Here is a 17,484-nt window from a genome sequence, read left to right as displayed (position 1 = left end):
TTTTCTCTCTCTCTTTCTATGACTTGAAAGGATATATACTTGTCTTCGTTTAGTGAAGAATTTTCCTCTCAACACCCATTTCCTCTTTCTTTTTACTGTATTTACCACCTTCTAATTCACACACTTTTTCCTGTATTGTCCCAATTAGAACAACTTTCCCTTTTTTGCTATAGTTTATACAGGAGCAGTGACCAGCTCCATGTTGTTGCTCCCACCCTTCTCAGATACATTCAGGTGATCCCAATGGGACAATAAAAGGGCAACCATTTGGTGGTTTTAATCTTGCAAGTAAGTTGCAGGTAAAACTCAGTGCCTTTGTAAAATGTGTTAAGGGAAACCTATACACCCAAATAATGTAGGTCTCTATAAATGTATATTGCATAAAAAAGCTCATATGTAAAACCCTGCTTTCATCTAAACCATTTTCATAAAAATACTTTTGTAGTAGTATGTGCCATTGGGTACTCTTTAATAGAAAACTGACATATTGAGAATTAAGGCCACTTCCTGGGATCACATGATTCATACTGTACACAAACAGACATATTAGGGCACATCGCCAATTAACGTGCAGTAATGGAAGTTTTGTCTTTTACTCTCACACTATTTCCTGTTACAGGTAGAACTGCATTATTTCCCGTCAGGTGATCTCTGAGGGAGCACACAGCACATCACAAAATGGTGGTTCAGGGGAAAAGAGGGGAGGGCATATCTTGGTAGCTTAATGCACAGAATGTCTTAATGTCCTATATATATTGATAATGGTGAGTGCAGAGGATCTCTTGTTTTTGTTTGGTCATGAAAAAAAAATACTGGTTTTGTTGCTTTTTTCCCCTCCCACAATTCTGTTTTTCCACATTTAATGTGTCCTATTTGTCAAAATCACACAAAAATATGTATTGTTTTAAAATGCACATAATTATAAGTACAGTTGCAACATTATTTTGGGCTTCAATTATTAATGACTTTCCACTGTATCTTAAAGCCAAAAATACAATATAGAGACAGATGCTGTCTTGATCAAGCCATCTGAATGTTACTACAACAAAGCATCCCTCAGGACTTCTAGGCAAAAGCTGACAGAATTTATTTACCATTCCAGCAAAACAAATCAGTCCCCATCTACCCAGAGACAACAGTAGGAACCCAGTTAAAGGGCAATGCTCACATGAGCAAAAAAAGTATGTATATATATTTATATACCTAATAAACAGAGCATTTATATCATAATATGTGACCTATTAATCAATCTTACTAAGTTGGCACATAAACTGGAATAACTTTCAACATAACATAAAACATTATAACACTATTAGCAACTTTTAAATACATTTCAATATATCTATGGCCCTTGATATCTCCTTGGCAACCACTATACAGGGGCTCTCACTCAGCTTCCAATATAAATGGGCCACTAGAGAAAAACAAAAATGCTGGGGTCCCAAGCATTACAGATAACAGACCCATCCTATATCTGCACTTAATTCACGGGCTCCACTTCACCAAAACTCATATATAATACAGGTACCTATTATCCAAAATCCTTGAAAACTTCCAGATAAGGGATCTTGATATAATTTAGATAACCATATCTTAAGGGCAGGGGTACAGGGGAAGATTATTCGTACGACTAATCACCCAGCAATGCCATCCCACAGACTAGAATATAAATCGCCGGTGGGATGGCATACGCGTCACTGCGATATCCCGCAGTCGCCTGAAGTTTCCTCTCAAGACAACTTCGGGCGACTGCGAAACATCGCAGCGATGTGTATGCCATCCCACTGGCGATTTATATCCTAGTCGGTGGGATGGCATTGCAGGGAGATTAGTCGCCCGTGACAATGGAGATTTGTCGCGGCGCGAATAATCTCCCCCTGTACCCCTGACCTAAGTCTGCTAAAATGAATACATTAAATAAACCCATTCATGTAGCTTAGTTACCATTTTTAAAAATTAGTAATGCGGATTTTGTGGGAGATGGCCATCCTGTCATTATCGTTTATGGATAAGGAATTTCTGGATAAAGGATTCCATACATGCAACTGTGTATGTGGACAAATGAAGACTGACTGCAAATCCACACTTTATTGTTTAGTTGCCTTGAACAAAAGGCACAATATTACATGTATGCCCTACAGGAAAGTATGTTTATCCTTCTTGATTGTTTTTGTCTTCATTTGCTTATAGATGCATAAAAGAAATACAAAATAGTATATTGAAATCAAGCATTCAAGTGATAAATATTCATAGAAGCTGCAGCAGAATTATGAAAACACTCTGCAAAAACATAGCAGGCAACTTTAAATAAGCTGATTAAGCAACAATGAACTGTTGAATAATATAACATAAACAGAAGTGTGTGTTCTAATTACAGTACAGTGATTACAATTAAAGCTTTGATTTTTTTTTTTTCTTTTAATAACAAATATGCTCCCACACACTGTGATACCATCCATTCTATCAAAGCAGATGAGCTCAGTATAGTGAAGCAGGTGGAAAGCAAGAGACAGATTCTGGGAAATAATTAGAAAAGGGAATGTGTTTCTATTCCAACAGCAGCGCCTCAATGATCTGTGAATGAAATGCAGTCAATATATACAGCTGTACAGCAAGCGTATGAAACACTAGCCCTCCTGCTGTTTGTCCAGCCAACCAATGGCTCTTATAATGCACCAACTCCAGGACAGCCAAGGTTTAAAGCCATGCAAAGTTTAGGATGGGTTTTAAATTAGGGCCAAATATTGCATTCCATGTGTATTTATAAGTTTAGCAGGCATTTCTCTAATTTTATATATTGCAGAAATATGCATTAAAACACATAAGAATACAAACTGGACTAAAATGTAGGTGTGAAGGGTTAAGGGTTCTAGACAGAATTAAATGGGATCAGTTAGTTCATCTGCTTAGGTGAGCTCAAACCTGTGTCCCAAATGCGTCAAACCCCAAAAAACCACCTTTGCATATGGGCCCTTGAACAAATAGTTATAAAGCTGAGCAAATAACTTCATACAAATCAGCCATTCAAGCAAATAAAGTGAATCACAATAAGGTGCTTGAATCTCTGAAATCTCTCTCATTCAGCTGTTAGTTCTCACCCTATAGCATCAGTAGCCCTACTGCTAAGCCCCAATGACATGTATAGAATTATGACACACCATGCTGTGAGTCAGAATCCAAATATCTAATTCACTTACCATAACATTCAGACTGAAAATGAGCTATTCCCAAACACCTTAATGGTTTTACACAGGGCTCTTATTCACAAGCAATTTCACACACATTCTGGAGCGGTGGCTTTTTTATGCATTCCACCACATGGGAACAAATTAGTCCATTTTTTTTTATTGTCTAGCAAGCCAATGGTGAGATGCTGCATGTTGTGAATGGGCTCTCTTAACTCAAGCATTCACGTTTGCAGTGTCAGACTGGGGTGTTCAGGGCACACTGGGGCTGCTGCCTAGGGGCCACCCACCCCAGTCAGGAGCTGCTACACTTTCATGTACCCCCCCACCACCACCACCATGTACTGCACTTCCTCCTTTTAGAAGGGGGGATGGATTGACGAGGGCCAAAATGGGGCCCATGAGAACCAAGGCCCACCAGGTTTTTTACCAGTGCCCCACTGCCCAATCTGACTCTACCAACTCCAGCTTAATTTTTTTATCATCCCCCATGTTAAATAAAAGAGCCTTCCCTTAACTGTCAACAAAGTAGGAAGCAGGGAATTGTCAAGACCTGTGTCTGCAATGATGGTTTAAAAGGGTGTACTTGTACTTTTTCCCCATATTTTTTCTGTGTTTAATGTGGAATTGTAAGTGATGTATCCGACCTGGTTCCATTTACTGCATAAACCAACAAATATATATACAGGTATGGGATCCCTTATCCGGAAACCCATTATCCAGAAAGCTCCGAATTACGGAATGCCCATCTCCCATAGACTCTATTTTAATCAAATAATTCAGAATTTTAACACTGATTTCCTTTTTCTTTGTAGTAATAAAATAGTACCTTGTAATTGATCCCAACTAAGATATAAATAGTCCTTATTGGATGCAAAACAATCCCATAGGGTTTAATTAATGTTTTATTGATTCTTTAGTAGACTTAAGGTATGGAGATCCAAATTACGGAAAGACCCCTTATCCGGAATACCCTTGGTCCCGAGCATTCTGGATAACGGGTCCTATACCTGTATATGTTTCTGTGCAAGAAAATGTACTGTGTGAGAGTCAAGCACCTCGGGTAAGCTATATTGTTATTAAGCAGCTCTTTCTCTTTAAAGAAGCATTTTCAGACAAATACAATTATAACAATATAGGGTGCCCTGCCATGTAGAGATGACTGCTCCTGGAAATACTTTAGAGAGGAATCTGTATGATATTATAACATAACATCATAGACATATCTAAAATAAGTTGGTTAGTTAAGTAAATTCTTTCTGATATCATGCATTAGGCTCTGACATTACCAATACCCAATATGTCAGTGCCAGAAAATAAAGCTACTAGCATTTCACAATGACAAGGGTGGTAAGGATGGTGGGCAAATACTCTCAGTACCTGTTTAAGATTAACATTCAGGCCTTCATGTGTTGCCTTTAGTAATGCTTTCACGGTAAAGCTATCTGGATCTTCCTTATCCCTGATCTGGGATTCCTTTAGCAAAGACTCCAGTTTTTTCCGAATGAAAGATTCCACCTGGTGCTCTGTTGTGCCATTACTCTATGAAGGAGTAAAACAAAATCCATTAAAACTAGGCAACTTCATCAGAACATCTCTAGCAATGCCAAGTGGTATGCAGTGAATAGGCTTTATCAAAGCGTGGGCAACATTTAGCTCTCTGAAATACAACGCCTCGTGCAAATCCCCCAGCGGCATTGTAATCCACTACATGAAAAAATTATTGTAATTACACATGTCCAACCATTTCAAAGGAAAGAGCAAGCTACTACCATACATGATTGATTGCACAGGATTGGGGGTGGGCGATAAATGAGGCCAAAACCACAAAAATTTAAATCCCTTGCTTCATTCTCATTTTATGCTTTTTTACTGCTACGTTCCCAGAATATGAATTTGTAATTAAACTTGCTCTCAGGTTGTGCATAGAGCTCCAAAATCAAGTACAGAAAATGATTAAAAGACAGCTGTCATGCGAATCATGTTAACAAGTAAAGCCAGTTCTTTATCAAACCAGTCTATAAAATCATTAACAGAAATGTTTAAGTCAGTTTAACATAATGTGACCTTTTTAGCTACATGATCGGCCCTGAAAGGAAGAATTGCTGACCATCCTTGAGTAATAAGGCTTGTATAAATAGTAATATTTCAGTATATTATATACATGCCACAGTTCCATGTATTCCACTTGTGTATAAATTCAGTCATCTACAAGTTAGAAAACCTGGTGATGTTGGCTTAGACACTCTAATAAATATGCCTCCAAGTGTACTCCACAACAAGCTGGTTAGCAAAGGGCACACATATGTATGTCCACTGACTGCAGGTGGTATTGTTGCACATGTGTTGTTATATTTTAGCAACGCCATTGCTTTTGGCTTCAGGTTTTGATCCACCACAGTTCTTTCCTAGTGACACCTACACCAAAAACACCTTGCCCATCACTTATTTTTGCAGTAGGACTCCTTAAACACGGAATTATCAATATAATATTCCATATATTAAACTACATATTTTAAAACTTAGTGTAATCTAATCTTATGGTTCTGAAGGTATTATGTTAGCTGTACATCACACTGCCTTGGCAGCAGTCCTGTTGGTTCTTGTTAAAAAAGAGTAGCAGTTGTAAACATCTTGTCACCTTTAAATCTTACCTTAAAGGCCTGGGAGTGAGGCTTTTTGTCTTGCTAAATAGAGTTACCACTGACCACTGAGTATTTTTGGCCTAAATACAAAATGCACACTGCTGCTCACTAGAAAAGGCTAGTTTGTTAGGTACTCAGTGATCAGATCACTGGGGTTTCAAAACATTTTGAAACAATAATTTGGCTTCCCAAAATAAAAAGGAACCACTGCTCTAGTACCTGAAATATATAACTTCTCTACTTACAAAACATTGTGTGAGTTTGCATTCTTCTTCTATTTCGTCAGCACTATCTTCATCTGAGACTTCTCCCTCCTCAGCATCGTCTGCCAGGTCATATGGCAACTTTTTCCCCTAAAATATATAAAAATGCGGTTTTGGATGAACTACAAAATGCTTACTCTTTTATACACAGATAAGGTAAAGCAAAAAAGCCTATTACAAGTTTACAAAGTTACCAGAAATATGTTCTGAACATATGGTAAAGCTTTAAAATGTTTTCATTTACTGTTAAATGTGGGGTTAAAGCAATAGCACAGCTGCTAGAATTCCTTTTTTCAAAAATCCAATCCACTGATTAGTGTTTGGTTAACAGATGTGCTCTGGATTCAGTCCTTTACCCAGGTATATCACACAAGGAGTAAAATGCACCCAAATGGTACTTTAGAGTGTGCATGAAAGCAATAGATACTTTCCTCAAGATCTACAGGTATGGGATCTGTTATCCAGAATGCTCGAGACCTGGGGTTTTCGGATAAGGGATCTTTCCGTAATTTGGATCCCCATACCTTAAGTCTACTAAAAAATCATTTAAACATTAAATTACCCCATAAGGATTGTTCTGCCCCCAATAAGGATTAATTATATCTTAGTTGGGATCAAGTACTGTTTTATTATAATAGAGAAAAAGGAAATTATTTTAAAAAATTAGAGTTATTTGTTTATATTGGAGATGGCCTTTCCATAATTCAGAACTTTCTGGATAATGGGTTTCCGGATAAGCGATCCCATACATTTACATATTTTTATTTTAAAACACATGTTTCAATATTAAATGTTCCCAGGATTTAAAAGAATTATGAACATAAAATACATATTTTATGACTTTTGGAAAAAGGGAATGAGATAGCACAAATACAAAATACATATTAACTAAGACATCCTAGAATTTTTAATCTTGAATTAATTGATCTGCTAAGGCCCTTACTGCCAGCATAAAAACAGAATTATTTAGGTTATCATGATAATTTCTTCTTCAGAAGTCAGATATGATTTCATAAATCCTTTACTAAAACATCTTTTTTTTTCATTAACGGAAATTATTTGGGTCTTACTGTTGTGCAGGAAAGTATTAATATTTAAGCATTTTCCAATGCAAATGAAGGTCTTCGCTCAAGAACAGATTTGGACCATTTGAAAGAAAGTAGGCAGATGGTGTGATTTTGTAAGTACAGTATCTCCTCCTTTGCGCATAACAATTATATCCCACCTCTTTAGAGATCATTGCACTGAAAGGTATTCATTATTTCTAAAAATTCAGTCTAAACCTTATTGCGTGGGTTTTTGCTCTTGGGCTATGCAATGCTCTGTTTATAATAGGATGAATAATATCTTTGTAATGCACTTACCTTCACTAATATCTTTCCCTTGAGATTCTGAGGACTAGGAAGTTGCTTGGATTCTCCAAGTGGGACAGAAGACAGATCAAGTTTATCCCCAAATATATCTTTCATGTACTGAGCAATCTTTCTTTGTTGTTGAATGTTGCAGTGGTTTTCAATTGAAAGTATAACAGGATATCTGTAATAAAATTACTTTAACATATTATAATATATACATATATATAACATAACATATTATGCACCAAGGCTCCCTGGGTACTATCTGGCAGAACAGGTTGGCCAAAATATTCCAGTGTGAGAGACAGAGAAAAGAGCCATCTTTCTAGTGCACTTTTATATTTAGCCCTTGCTATTATAAAATAATCCCTTGGTGGGTGATCTAGGGGTAAGGGGAAATCTATAGCAGCAGCCCTGACCCAACTCTGGTGTTGTGAGGTGACTTACTGCCCAATGTTTTAGCTTTTTTAGCCATCACTTGAACAATGAGCCGGAAAATTTCTTAATCATACTTTTTTGTACCCTTAGACGCTACTTCCCAGGAAGAAATAGATCACTACCAGAATTATACAGAACAGACAAAATAAGTGCAAATGAACCATTTGTGAGTTCAAAATTGTATATTTTTATTTTTTCTCCATATATTTATATTTGTTCTTATATTCAAACCAGTGTAGTGGGAGAAGAAACCCATTTTAATAGAAGAGGCTTACTCATTTTTCACAAAAGCATGTTTGTTGATGGTTTCCACAACATCTTTAAAAAGGACTTTGGAAGTAAGGGTATAGCCATGGTGTACCACTGGCTCCCCATCTGGTCCATCCCAGCAGTCAACTAAACAGAAGGGGAAAAAAATCAAAATTTGTTAACGATATTTAAGACACCTTCATGATTATTTAAAATGTCCAGCCTCTTTATCAGTGGCCTATGAATATAGAGGCTACACATTATTTATTCAGTATCGCCACAAATGGAAAGAGCCTGTCAAGTTTCATACATAAAAACAGGCGATGTTAGGGAACCTTGTGCCAAATAGGATTAAGTGAAATCTGTGGTCATAGCAGACATAGAAGTTTAAACAGAATGACTGAGAAGAATTGTGGCAGGAAACATTCATATTTATTGGAAGATTATGCATACAAATGCTGTACTTTGATGCAGAGGCACAATGAAACGTATAATTGAAGTATGAAATAACCGAGATTCATATGGTTTTAATTATTTCCATTCATAGTCCTAAATTAAACTGGAAAATATTCCTCACCTGCATATTTAATTTGATCTTCTGATAGCTTAGCATTTGTCATCATAAGGTTTAACTGATTCAGATCGTCTGTCTTTAATTAAATTCTACACATTTTGGCAGCAAATCCATTGTTTATGTCAGAAACAAAATGACATTTAATAACAGCTTATTAACCCAGGGGTAATAGACTACCTGTCAGCTAGGCAAACAGTCAGACAACTTTAGGGGAAAATATCAAACACTACCCCCATACATAGTAAAAGACATTAAGTTTGCCCAGGAGCAGTAACCCATAGGAACCAATAAGATGTTTATTTATTTACATGACCCCCTTATTACCGTATCCATAGCTTTCCTAGACAAAAGATCAAGAATCCAGTAATTTACACATACCTTCTATGCATCGACAGCCATCTTGCAATACCCAAGCATACATATCCACTTTGGATTGAGAAAGAAGTTGGTCTCCAGTTAAGTAGGTGTTATGGGATGATGCAATGTAGTAGCTACAGAGAGGTTGGTCCATGTCTTGGTAGATCTCACAGTGCTGAGGGTTAAAAATATCTCCTGCAGGACTTCTCATGAAATTAGTAAAACCTTAATATGAGAAAATGCAAATCTAATTTAAAATGACATTGAACCTATATCTGTAAGAGATAAACATGATAACATTTACCTTACATGTGTGAAGAATTTAATGAGCCTATGTTTACAATTTCAATGAAAGTAGATAAAGGGAGTGAAAAAACCACAGCCACTGATGGAATATTTGCTAATTTTACATTTTCTGCCCATGTAGAAAATGTTTTTGCATTAACATAGCATTAAAAATAATTATATACAGTTATTCGAAAGGTATAACAAAATATACAGTCTTAAAACAGAAACAATAGGGTACATAATGATAATATAATACAGGTATAGGACCCGTTATCCAGAATGCTCCGGACCAAGGGTATTCCGGATAAGGGGTCTTTCCGTAATTTGGATCTCCATACCTTAAGTCTACTAAAAAATCAATAAAACCAAATAGGATTGTATTGCATCCAATAAGGATTATTTATATCTTAGTTGGGATTAAGTACAAGGTACTTTTTTAACTATTTCAGAGAAAAAGGGAATCTGTCCCCTTATTCCTTCATGTTGTTTTGCAATATGATTTTGGGATAGAGGTGTGTTAGAGAAAGCCTGAGTACTTATATTAATAGATCAATACCTCTGTTTTTCCAGATTAGAAGTGAATCAGTTTACATAAGGAAGGCTGGATTGCGTTGGATTGGTAAATATGGTGTATATAGATAGATCAGCAGCTTCTATACAATAACTTTGTCTCTATAGACAATATTGTTTTTATATATCCAAGATTGTGTGTTTATTTCACATGGAGCCATTGCCAATAAAGAATAGATGAACTACCATCACAGATTGTTCATTGTTTCAGAATGGAGATAATGGTTTGGTTTATAACTGATCGGTTGCTAGGGGTTACTGCCCAGTAGCGGTGTACGGGTTTACCCTTAGGTCAGGCAGGTTAGGGTTAAAATTAACTATTGTGGGTTCAGGTTGGGTGTGGGAAAAGTACACTCTTTTTCTTCTTCCAAAATTTCCCTGTATTGAAAACTAAGGTGAGTACAAAAGTAGAGTACAGAGTGGAAAGATGTGGGTACATTTCTGATTAAATTGAGAAAGTGTTCCTTGAAGAGTAGTTTTTAATTGCTCCCAACATACATTATTGAAGACTTTTTCCAGTCAACAACCATTAAGGAGGTGGAAATATTAAATATTTGTTTGCTAGCCTTTTGAATAATTTGAAGAATTGGCCTTATGTTTCTTGTTCTTGATTTTATAAAATACATTTGGTAATGGGAAGCGAATTTGGGAAATATTGCTAGTCTTTTAACTAATATTTTGGTTAACAGCTAAATATCTATATTTAACAATGAAATGGGTATGGTAGAGCTTGAAGTGCAGTGTTTTTGATCTGTATATGGTAACATGGATGTAGAGTTTAGAAATATATCTTTTCAGTTTTAATGGAAATATAGTTGCAAATATAAGTCTGATTTGAGCCATTACCTTACAAATGAAAGCTGAATAATAAAATAAAACTTCAGGAATGGCAACCAGTTCAATAGGGAACAGAATTATATTATCTATTGTTAATACAATGAGAGAAAGCAGAATGACCTATTTTTCATTTACACTGATAAGATACAAAATTGTTAAATAAAGTTAGTTTCAAAATGACTGCACCATCTGTGACCTTGTTTTAACATCCTAAGGGCTTTAGCAAGTACAGTAGAATTCAAAGAGAATTAGGCACTCATTTCTAATTCATTAGGTAATAAAAAAAAGTTCTAGGAAATGCCACACAATGAACTGTAAAAACTAGAAGCATGTAGCAATAATATATTTGTATGAAATATGTGTACATTCAATGCTACAGTAACAGCCTGTGTTTGTACCTCTCCAGTGCATACGCAATGCCTTTAATTTTAATCCTTTGGATGATACAGATCAACTTCAACCAAAACAATTTTATAAATAAGCCAGCCTTGCATGCTTAGGTTTCCATACAACTGGGTCAATTTACCATGAAACTCTATAATGCTTTGTATAAAATGACTGATTTATGAAACTTTAGTACAAATGCCCCATATGGGATCCATCAACTGGAAATTCATTATTCAGAAAGTTCCAAATTATGGGAGGGCCTTCTCCCATAGACTTCATTATAATCAAATACAGGTATGGGATCCATTATCTGGAAACTCATTATCCAGAAAGTTGTAAATTATGTGAAGGCCATCTCCCATAGACTCCATTATGAGCAAATACAGTTATAGCATCAATTATCTGGAAACCTGTTATCCAGAAAGTTGCAAATTACAGGAAGGTCATCTCCCATAGACTCCATTATGAACAAATAATTCTAATTTTAAAAAATGATTTCCTTTTTTCTTGTAATAATAAAATAGTACCTTTTACTTGATCCCAAGATTCACAATTAAGATATAATAAATGCATACTGGAGGTAAAACAATTCTATTTGGTTTATTTAATGTTCACATGATTTTTTAGTAGATTTAAGACCCAAATTATGGAAAGATCCCTTATCCATAAAACACCAGGTCCCGAGCATTATGATTAACAGGTCTCACACCTGTTTTTGCCTTCCTCTTCAGTTTCTTTCCAGACTGGAAATGGCAACCAAAATACTATTGCTCCATATGGCTGCAATTCTTTTTCCTTTTTTGCTCCCATTATAATTCAATCGTTTGGCCTACCTACGGGTGGGCAATATCGGGAGAGGTCTCCAAGCGAGTGGATCTTAAAGTGTATGGCCACATTAACATTTATTAGCATATCTGTCTTCCATACTACCATTTTCAACAGTCAGGACACAACTAAATTCCTAAAATTCAGCTCAAGATATTGTTGTATGGTATTGATCTCAAATGCATAGAGGTTACATTCAAAGAATTCTTGAAATAGGTTCCATTTATGTAATAACCCCGGGCAATTTTGTACCTGTACAGTAACCCATAGAAACCAATGATTAGCTATGTTCAACTAACTGAACCCATTGGTTGCCATGGGTTTTTGCAAGTATAAATTTGAGGCACACATACATTTTATTAAAGTATATATATGTTTCTTTGCAAAGAATGGTAAAAATGCTTAATTATTAAAAATGAATATGAGCTGCTTTTCTTCAATAGAAAATACAACATTTTACAAATATTCTCTACAATCTTCCACCTAAAATAAATATAGGTATAGATCTATTATCTGGAAAGCTTGGGATCTGGGGTTTTACAGATAAGGCATCTTTTTTATGCCTGGGACATATAGGTTTTATGTTTATTTTGCAAGGAAGTTTTATGATACAACTTTTTATGTGTGGGTGTCAGGTCACCTAAACTTAAAAAGGTGGTTTATAAGTTGAAGTGCCTTATAATAAGTGCCTTATTTAAGATTATATTAATTATTCTCATTATGTATGGTTTATTTATTGTAGCAATGTAAAATGGACTGGGTAAAAGACTAACAGTATAACAGACAAAAAAAACACATTTCCATAAAACCATGTCCAATATATGTCAGCACTGGTTGATATTGAGCTCTGTACAAACAATCCTCTTTTTTCACCATTTTGCTTACAAATAAGCAGAAGTCAATTATTCATGGGGATTAGCTGTGCAGTGGTAATATAATTATCTGCCTCTAGTATGCCCACCACAAGCCCTATTCAGTGAACAAATACAGGAAGTAAAATTGTTAAAATTAAAAAAAAATCTAAGCAACTTTCTGATATATATTAATTACATTTTTTGAAATAATTTGTAAATGTATTTCTTAAATTGCAGCAGCCTGGACAAAAGGTTATGTGATAATCAAAAATGTCTTACCATCTATTCCCAGAACATGTTGTTCTTTGTTTTCCTCTGAGACTTCAAATTTCTGTATAATGTCAATACAGTATTCTGTTGTCACATTATTCATCTGCAGTACAAAAATGACAAGACTTCTGTTAGTTCTTTCCTTCCATAGTGTGCAGAGTGTTTATTCAATAGAAATTCTGGACCCATGACTATTGTAAAATTCCCTTTGATCAAGATCAAGATTCAGTGAACCATAAATAAACTGTCAACAAAACTATAAATATCATATTCTAGAATGTCTCCAAAAGATCCGACATTCATCTGCAATGCTTGTCTGAAAAGCATAGTGATATCAGTGCCATACGAAGCATCAGGAGTGAACAGATCTATAGCATATATGCGAGTGAAAAAACAGAAATCATAGGAAATGTAGGTAAACTGCGTTTTCATAAAACAGCAAACACAATATCCAACACAACCAAGAAGTAGCAAGATTTGTGCTTTTGCCTGTGCCATTCCTTGTGTCTTATAAAATAAGTCATGCAGTGGTGCTGTCCAATCACCAACATGGATTTATGGCTAGTAAAGATCAAGTACAAATGCATGGTCATAGAAAATAGAGAGAAGTAAACCAAAATAGAGAGAAGTAAACCAGACAAATATTATTTATTTAAATGTTACACTATGGCAAATGGCACTGACTTATTCCAGGGCTTATGAGGTAACTGGTCTCCAGATAATAGACCAGATATCTATATAACACAATGCATAAAAAACTTCAATTGCTAAATTTAAGTAAATAGTGACAGAACCTCTTGTGTTGAAGTTAAGGTCTATAGATCTGAGACTAAATCAAAGTCACAAAGTCACCCATGGGACCAAAAGAAGACTCATACATAGATAGGATATAGGTAGGGACATGCAGAAATTACTGCTGGGCAAGAGCTGCTTCAGTCTCCCTGGATTTTAATAGGCATTCTGGTAATCCCAAAATTTTGCCTATGGGGTACTGAATTGGGTAAATAACCACTTGTTTGCCAGATGAATACGTATATCATGTACAGCCAACTCTTGTGTTTGGGGGGGGATTCTAGGCCAATAAACATTTTTCCAAATATATTTATATATTAGTAAGTGCATACCATCTTTGCTCCTATGTAATGCTACACTATTAAAAGGTCTGGGATTTACAGAATGTGAGACAACATAATAACAGACAGCCGAGAGAAAGGTAAAATCCTTATGATGATAAATTGCTGTACAGGAAATGACATGGAACAAGTTGTGATTAGGTAAACCTCACTAGGACTCACTAGGTGTGAGGTAGCATAATGACAGATAACTAGAATGAATGTTATGTTCATATGGTGATTAATCAATACACAGGGCATTAGTCATTCTGATGGTACTAGGAAGAAAGTATGCTCTTCTTAAGTGCTCTTTTAACCAGGTACAGCAAGTTCCGCACAGTCCTCAGAACAATTTGCTCCATATCAATCACTTCAACTTCAATCTTTCCCTTTTAAAAAAAAAAAAGTTTTTTTCTGTGTCATAAAGGCAAGGGGAAATCCATCCATATCTTCCCTTTAATTCTTTGCATTTATAAGCTCATTAAATGTTTCTAAACAAGAATATTTCAATGTAATTATATATATAGGGTTAAAATGTTAGCATTGCAATATTGCATCTGCAGCCATAGCCAATGAAACCTCTAGGATCAGGGTGGGACGAGAGAAGCAGTAGTATGGCAAAGGTGAGCCAAAATGTGAGATTGATTATGAAATTCTCTATACATTTTGATCCAAACCTTTTGTTCTACTTTGAAAAACTGAGCCAGATCGTCAACTGTTAAGTGATCCTTTTTGTCGCTGTAGTTTAAAAGTAACAGGTACAAATCCCTCCGTAATGACATCATCTTGTAAAACACAGAAAACTCTTCAAAGGTCAGAGTCCCTTGGTTCTCGTCCGTGTCTGCTTCCTGCCAAGAAATTGTTCTGATTAATATACAAATATTGCCCCTCATTTTTATACTACATAGTAAATATATATACACAACAGTTTCAAAATGATTGCAATATTCCTTTTGGTGCAACTGAAATGCAACCTTGCCATACCTTTGGAATATATGTCATTTCCCATAGAGACTATAAGAACTTATTTTAAACACACTGGTTAAATGTACTAAATGTACAGCTGTACACCGCTTTTTGGGCACTACTATCATATCAAGTCAGAAATATATAATCAAGTTAAAGTAATAGTTCATACTCATCAGTTTTTACTTCCTGCAATGCAATTGTCCCACTGCTTTAGCCTTTCTCATATATAAGGTACAAGGTCAGATTGCAGCAGGCCGCCAACTAGGTAGTAACAGGGCTTTTTGCAGCAGGCTCTTCCCATTGTGGTGTTTTTAAGATACATGACAATATCACATGACGAGCAATGTATAGTGACCAGACAAGCAATATGCTTCTCTGCAATATTTGGAGGAGCAACCTGTCTAGTGAGGCTTACCCTGATACCACTGGTGGCAGTAAAACGCTTTGCTGTGAATTTACTAATTAGAAAGAGTTATATCGGGTATGCCTGTGTCAGACATTTAGCTATCTTAATCAGCACATGGCTCCAATTGTAAAGGTGCAAAATAAATATTAAAAGTTTGTATGAAACAATAAGCAAACTAATCCTCTTAGAGAGAAATGTAATGAAATTAATTCTTGTCTATTGAATGAATCAAATAAACATAGCAGTTAGAGCACAGATCGTCCAATAGATTGCACAAACAGAATATGTAATTGGCAAATATAAAATAATTCAATAAGATTTCTTATGAGCGTATGATTTTGTCTTTTCAGACAGCAATACACATGGTATCATTCCCTCCGCATAAAAGGATTTATTCAGGATTTACTAAATATTTGACAGAGGTTTTCTTTTTAGGAAGGTCTTGAGCTAAGGCCAATTGCAAGGTAGCCTTACAGTCTATCAGACACACATATATGCATTGTCTCCAATGAATAATTTATGTTAAGTAATGTTGTTCTTCAGACACAAACATGTAATACATGTGACACATTTACAGCCTACTTGTTTGGAAAGCACTTTCCCACCTTCTGTTTCTTACATTTTCAAACAATTCTATTCCTTGTGAGGCAAAATTCAAATTGAGGTATCTAACATCTAATGTCTAAATAATATTAATACTGCATCACTTACTGAAACCTAGTTCTGCCCCACAACACTGTTCATATGGTTTTGATGCCATTCTATCTAAGTGCCTAAGCCACCAAGCCTGGAGCAAGACAGAAGCAGCTGAGCAGGAGCAGGAACTGTGTACATTATGCATTATTTCTTAACTGCATGAGAGATTATGTTGTTTTTCTTATGAGATGCATTTCAAATGTATGACCCAGTTAAAATATAAGAACATTCCAAAGAAAGACCGTGTACTTTGCACTAGTTATTGTAATTTGTATGAATCTAGATTTCTAAAAATGAAAGTGCTTTATAAACCATTATAACCCTGAAAATTATTTAATGCCATTTCAAGATGTTTTCATCAGTCTCATGAATTGAAACCATTCAACAAATTCCAGCATCCTCCTACATATAATCTAGGGTAGTGGCCCAAAACTTAAAGCAATGCCAGGGGAGGGTATCAGTCTGAAGGTTAGAGTAAGATTTAGAGACTATTTGTTAATACTAGATAAATCTGAAAGCCCAGCATGTTCCTAAATGTTTTTAGAGCTAGAGCTGAATGTTTTATACATCAATGTTTATTATATGATTGCCCATTTTAAGAGCTAGGGAGGGACCTGCCCTTTAAGGGGAGCACTGCAAAAAGTTCCTTTAAGGAGGGTATGAACTGAAAAAGTGTGGTCAAGGAAAGCAAAAGGTTGTGTGCTGCAAAATCTGGGGACCAAAGGTAACAACATTTTTTTCAAGATAATCTGACTCATAAACATTTGAAAGGTCATATAATTTGCCCACAATCAAACAGTTGCACAGCACTGAAATAATAAATAGACTCATAGGGGCAGATTTATTATGCAGTGTAAAAAATGGCAACAAAGTTCGCCACACATTACCAGGCTTTGCCATTTTTAAAAAAGGACAAGTTTTTACATTTTTTTTGTTAATAAGAATTATAAGAATAATAACAGTGTCAAATCTGGCATTTGGATGGTGTAAAATAAACCACACCTTGATAAAGTAGCCATTTATTTTACACAGCTTTTTGCACAATCTTTTGGTGAATTTCGTTTTACAAAGCATAATAAATAGGCCCCATACTATAGAGAAGAATTCACATTATAAGAAGTATGCTTTTCGCAGGAGCATACTACAAGGGGTGTGGGGGAAAGGACAATGGCACTAAATAGCAGCAACTCATTTGTTGATTTGT

General features: G+C 35.5%; 1 protein-coding gene across 6 annotated transcripts in view; it reads right to left on the bottom strand.

The window, feature by feature from the left end:
* Nucleotides 1-17,484, bottom strand: part of plch1 (phospholipase C eta 1) — a 115,829-nt gene that overhangs the window by 23,790 nt on the left and 74,555 nt on the right. For all 6 annotated transcript variants that reach the window (XM_031902339.1, XM_031902336.1, XM_031902338.1 and 3 more), the window contains 7 exons: nt 14,887-15,057; nt 13,107-13,200; nt 9,088-9,291; nt 8,162-8,282; nt 7,458-7,629; nt 6,076-6,183; nt 4,566-4,727 (listed from right to left, as the gene is read on the bottom strand). In XM_031902339.1, the coding sequence (XP_031758199.1) occupies nt 4,566-4,727; nt 6,076-6,183; nt 7,458-7,629; nt 8,162-8,282; nt 9,088-9,291; nt 13,107-13,200; nt 14,887-15,057 (1,032 nt within the window). The remainder of the gene's footprint in view (nt 1-4,565; nt 4,728-6,075; nt 6,184-7,457; nt 7,630-8,161; nt 8,283-9,087; nt 9,292-13,106; nt 13,201-14,886; nt 15,058-17,484) is intronic.

The sequence above is a fragment of the Xenopus tropicalis genome, chromosome 5, assembly GCF_000004195.4.
Source record: "Xenopus tropicalis strain Nigerian chromosome 5, UCB_Xtro_10.0, whole genome shotgun sequence".
Taxonomy (NCBI): domain Eukaryota; kingdom Metazoa; phylum Chordata; class Amphibia; order Anura; family Pipidae; genus Xenopus; species Xenopus tropicalis.
Note: the sequence above shows the minus strand (reverse complement) of the source record. Positions and strands in the feature narration are given on the sequence as shown.